This window comes from Scomber japonicus, chromosome 1, assembly GCF_027409825.1.
Source record: "Scomber japonicus isolate fScoJap1 chromosome 1, fScoJap1.pri, whole genome shotgun sequence".
Classification (NCBI taxonomy): Eukaryota; Metazoa; Chordata; class Actinopteri; order Scombriformes; family Scombridae; genus Scomber; species Scomber japonicus.
The window spans coordinates 36,590,702-36,596,062 of record NC_070578.1 but is presented as its reverse complement, the minus strand read 5'-3'; the positions used below and the strand labels follow the sequence as shown (position 1 = coordinate 36,596,062).

Here is a 5,361-nt window from a genome sequence, read left to right as displayed (position 1 = left end):
GAATTTAGGAGAGAAGGGAGGATGGAAGGAAAGGAGTAAGGAGGGAGGGAAGGAAGGAAGGAAAGGAGTAAGGAGGAAGGGAGGGAGGGAAGGAAGGAAAGGAGTAAGGAGGGAGGGAGGGAAGAAAGGAAAGGAGTAAGGAGGGAGGGAGGGAAGAAAGGAGTAAGGAGGGAGGGAGGGAGGAAAGGAGTAAGGAGGGAGGGAGGAAAGGAGGAAAGGAGTAAGGAAGGAAGGAAAGGAGTAAGGAGGGATGGAGGGAAGGAAGGAAAGGAGTAAGGAGGGAGGGAGGAGGGAGCAAAGAAAGAGGGGAGGAGGGGAAGAAGGAAGGAAAAATTAAAGAAAGAGGGAGGAAGGAAGGAAAGAAGGAACAGTCAAAAGAGACGGGGTCAATTTGACCCGGGAGGACGACAGGAGGGTTAAGATGATGACGAAAACCATATTAGTCACATTTAAGGAAAGTCTGCTTTAAAAATCACTAAAATTGTTCATTTATAGCTCAACCTAGGATTATTATGTCTTCATAGGAGATGTTATGTAATAAATACTTAAAATGTCCTTATAACTACATTTTGTGTTACTATTAAGTCTTAGTTAGAATACATTATACATTATTATTATTATACTTATATTGGAAATGGGAACACAGACAATGAAAACTGACACATTACAGTCAGTCTTCATACAGATAAATTATAAAAAGTTAATAAATAGAGCACTATGGAGGATAAAGAACAAAATAATCCCTCTAATATCAGTTAAAGCAGTATTTAAGGTAGTTTGACTGTATGGTTGTTCAGATATAAAAACACAGCATGCTGCACCAACGTGTTTATACCTAAATAAATAGTTTAATTAAAGTTTAATTTTAATTAAAGTGTAATGCGATGTATTTTTGGAGGTTTTCATATCACAGAAGTATGTATATGACACAGAGCACCCAGCAGGAGGCGGGGTTAGTGACAGTGAGCTCTGCCAGAAGCTGTGATTCAGAGAAGGAGATATTAAGTTTAAGGATTCCCCCCCCCCCCCCCCCGAGCAAAAAAAAAGCTACGGCAGCAGTCGGGTACACACACCTTATTCAAGATACTATATAAACTGGCTTCAATGGAGATTCAGGACTCTTTCAAACCTGTCCGCGTTCAAGATGATGTGGTTCAGTCTGCAAACGGTAATAAGACTGTACAGCAGAGGGAGCTCACTTTGTTTACTCCACAGATCACAGCTCCGTTTTTCTTTAACACATTTTGTTCTTACATGTCAACAGATCCCCCTCTGCTCTGCCCTGCTGTTGCTCACCATGCAGACTTATTCTACTGCCCCAGCCACTGGGAAGTCCACCTGCACCACCCGCATCAGAAAGGAGTTTAAAGCTCATGCAGACAGATATGGGAAATGGAACCTGGCCATACCTAAACCTAAAGAGACTGACTATGCATCCCAGGATTCACTCACCTGCCAGCAGGCAGCCAAAGAGATGGAAGGAGAGCCGCACAAACGCGCCCTGGCCCCATGGAAGTACAGGTAAGGTACAACATGCTGCTATGGTGGCCGCAGAGGGACAAAAACGCTAATCGCTCTCATAGCTCAGCAGAAATCTCTAATGTTCAAATTCAGATTTTAAGTAAAAGTACCAAAGCAGCAATGTAGTGATACTCCATTAGTTCACAAGTATTATAAATCATGTAGTTAAAGTATTACAGTAAAAGTAGTCTGGTCCCTCTGACTGATATATTATTATGTATGACATCATTAAATTATTAACTCTGTAAAGTCTGAACCATCAAATTTCCAGAAAATTCAAAATCTTTGAAACTTGAGTGTTTATTTGATCTTCTGACAAGTAATTTCAAAATTAATTAAATAACACTTTGCATATATGAGTTTTAATTTGTATCATATTTGATTGATCTGGAAGTTTTGCAGCTTATTTTTCAGCTTATGTTTTTTTTAAATAAACAAAAACATATGAATACAATGTTAGAGCTCTTATAGGTCCTGCTTAAAGCTCATATCACCACCTACCTAAAGAAATGCTGCTGCAGCAGAAAGTTAAGGAGACAAACTCGTTGTGATTGGTTGCTGTATTGATTACCTTTGTGAGTTGCTGATATCTGTTGTGTCTGATTGCTTCCTTCAGCATCGACACTGATGAGAACCGGCTCCCTCATAAGATCGCCGTTGCGGAGTGCCTTTGCGGCGGCTGCATCATCGACGAGCGTGAAACACATGACTACAACTCTGTGCCTGTGAAAGCTCCGCTGATGGTCCTGAGGAAGACTCGGTGCCCACATGACCCAGATAAATATGTGTTCCATACAGAGTTTATATTTGTCACGGTGGCCTGCGCTTGTGTTGTGCCCCCATGATCAAAGAAACTATAATCATACATCATTCATTCTTTATTTTCCTCCTCATTAACCACGTTAACTACTAACTGTAACTAGGGATGGGCATTTGAAGAAATTTCCTTGATTGATCATCGGGGGGAAATTAATGATCAATTATCGATAAATCTTTTTTTATCTTAAAAATGCCATGAAAATACAAAATACAGTGTGTTTTTCCTCAATTAAATCTTTATTCCAAGTGAGACTGTTTTAGAAACACTTCAAAAAAACAATCAAATCTAACAACAACTTAATCAAAAAACATGATATTACTCTTTTAAAAAAATCGAGCCCTTCTCTCCAGATTGACGAAATTCGGTACACATACATATTATGAAAAGACGCACAAAAAAGTCTCTCGGACCCATGCCTCAGTTCCAACAGGAAGTCGGCCATTTTCAATTAGAAATTCTAATTTTGGCGCCATTTGCACAATTTCCACACCTCATACTTTTTTAAACAGTTTTTTCTGTCAAATATCGCCCCCTGCTGGTAAGATGTCTCATTGATGCCACATAGTGAAATTCATTGCATTGCGTCAAGACTCACACTACACAACACAACCTTTATTTGATATCAGCATCTGATTGATCAAAAATTCATGTGATCAACAAAATTCTTAACGATGAATTATCGATCATCGATTAATCATGCCTGTCCCTAGCTGTAACGTGGTCAGGGGCGCTGTCAGGGAGTTTGGGCCTTATGAAATGGGTGATTAGACAATATATCCTATTACCTTTCTATCTGGTATCATCATGAGGTTGACACTGATGTATTATAACTCAAATGCGTCAACAACTGTTTGATTGTTTGCCTGTAAAATTTGGTAGAGGCATTAATGATCCCCTCTGGATGAATTGTGATGACTTTGATGATCATATGGGGACAAAATCTGTCCAATACTTTGGTTTCTGACCAAATACCTGCAAAATTTAAAAAACATTCCCTCCTGCCACAGCTGTAATTTGTCTTATGCTAATTATCAGCATGCTAAACATCAGCATGTTAGAGTTGTATGTGGCATAGACATTCATCTTAAAGTCACTGTACCTCAGAACAGTCTCACAGAGCGGCTAGCCTGGTTGTAGACTCTTAGTCATGTACCGTAATTTCCGGACTATTAAGCGCACCTAAATATTAGCCGCATCCACTGAATTTTTAAATAGGTGCCTGCATTGAAACAAAGGAACTTTACACAGGCTTTAAAGTGATGGTTCGGTGTAATTTCGACCTACCGTCATATGCACCATGAGGTCTATCTAATATAAAATAGTGGAGTTAGAGCCATCAGCCGAATGTCTTAGCACAGGCGCTAACAGGACCAACAGTGTATCTGGTAACTGACCCCACTAATAATGTCTGGATTGTTATCAAACTTCTACAGTAGTACAAATAGAGTCTTTACTCATAAATCGATGCATTGGAAAGTTTGCAAGTACACCAGGAGTTTATTAAAATAAACACTTACCTGATGGCTTTTACTCTGCTGCTAATGCTAAAGCTAATGCTAATGCTGTAAACATCGCTGAAATATCGCGCGATCAGTGAAATACTGTGTGGTCGCGCGATATTTCGACGATGTTTACAACTTTAGCAGTCCATAAAAATCCATAAATTAGCTGCGTCATTGTTTAAGCCGCGAGGTTCAAAGCATGGGAACAAAGTAGCGGTTTATAGTCCGGAAATTACGGTAACTTAACATTTACATTAACGTCAAACTTGCAAAGGGTTCAACGGGAGATTATATTAAATCACTGCACTCGTTGGAAACAGTGAGCAAGTTTCAGCTTTCAGCACTGACAATGCAAATGTGGGTCTCACAACTCACAATGTCTACACCATGTTGAGAAAACAACACATCTACCTACTTCAGGGTTACTGCTATAAACACATTGTATGTAATACCTGCATGCATATAGTGTTCAGATGCACAAAGGAACAAATGCGATTGAGGAGCTTTCTTCGAACCTTAACACGAAGCAAACAGCCTTAGTATGTTATAAAATGTTGAGTGAATAGTGTTATTTATGACAGCTTGATAATTATATGGCAAAATGACCTGAAATGTGATAGATAGGATGCCTTGGTTGATTGCCTCATGTGTTTCACTTGTCTTGTTTCACTCACCTCTGTCCTGTTTTAATTATTACCCCATGTCTGAGTGTCTGTGATTGCACTGTGTTGTTTTGCACAGTGTATAGTAGTCTGTTGTCCCTAGGTCTTGTTTTCTCTGTTAGTTATTTCTTACTTTGCTGCCCATGTGGCCTGAGTTATTTAGTTTTTTCCTGAGTTGGCCAGTAAAGCGCCCGTTATCCAAGACTGTCTGCTTTTTGGGTCGCAACCGTGACACTCAAATTAGTCCTCAAATACTGGAAGAGCTCGGAAAGATCTCAATTTAAAGAGTGGTTCAAATCCTTAATAAAGGTCGCATCCTATGAAATACTGCTAGCTGGAAGAAAGAGTAAGACTTAAGATATAATTAATAAGTGGGACAACCTCAAACAACTCAGACTACAAGGATAATGAATTGGTATTTGCCCCTTTTTGCATCTTGAACCTGTGTATCTGTGGACACCCTTGTATGGGATTGGCCACAATCTGTATTTTATATGTATAAAAGTCTGTATTGTGCATTATATGTATAAAAGATTATATTGTGCATTATATGCATAAAAAGGAGCACTGTACTTCAGAACCTGAACACTTTAAAGGCGACCCGATGTATTTCTTGTAACAATGTTTTGTTAAGGCTGTGTTTTAACTGATTGTATAATATAATTTTTTTCAACCCTCATGTATGCTGTACTAGACTTTTTTTACTAGAAGTTTCTCGGAAGAATCACAAACGACCTAGTGACGAATCTTTCTCTTTACTCAGTACATGCCAGCACGGAGAAGGACACACAGTCGTTCTGCCAAGCAACACACAGTTGAAATTTGAATAAGACTAGGGGGCAATAAAGTCACAAAG

At 39.3% G+C, this 5,361-nt stretch overlaps 1 protein-coding gene across 1 annotated transcript; it reads left to right on the top strand.

Moving 5' to 3' along the window:
- The first annotated feature begins 1,104 nt into the window (after positions 1 to 1,104).
- On the top strand, positions 1,105 to 2,366 carry LOC128364252 (interleukin-25-like). Its single transcript, XM_053324818.1, has 3 exons — positions 1,105 to 1,179; positions 1,265 to 1,521; positions 2,138 to 2,366. Exons 1-3 carry the CDS (start codon positions 1,105 to 1,107, stop codon positions 2,364 to 2,366), a joined length of 561 nt encoding a protein of 186 aa, XP_053180793.1.
- Positions 2,367 to 5,361: the final 2,995 nt, after the last annotated feature.

Coding starts and splice junctions, on each gene's coding strand:
- LOC128364252 (XM_053324818.1), top strand. CDS start 1,105: ATGGAGATTCAGGACTCTTTCAAACCTGTCCGCGTTCAAGATGATGTG. Junction 1,180..1,264: donor CTGCAAACGGTAATAAGACT/GTACAGCAGAGG, acceptor ACATGTCAACAG/ATCCCCCTCTGCTCTGCCCT. Junction 1,522..2,137: donor CTGGCCCCATGGAAGTACAG/GTAAGGTACAAC, acceptor TGCTTCCTTCAG/CATCGACACTGATGAGAACC.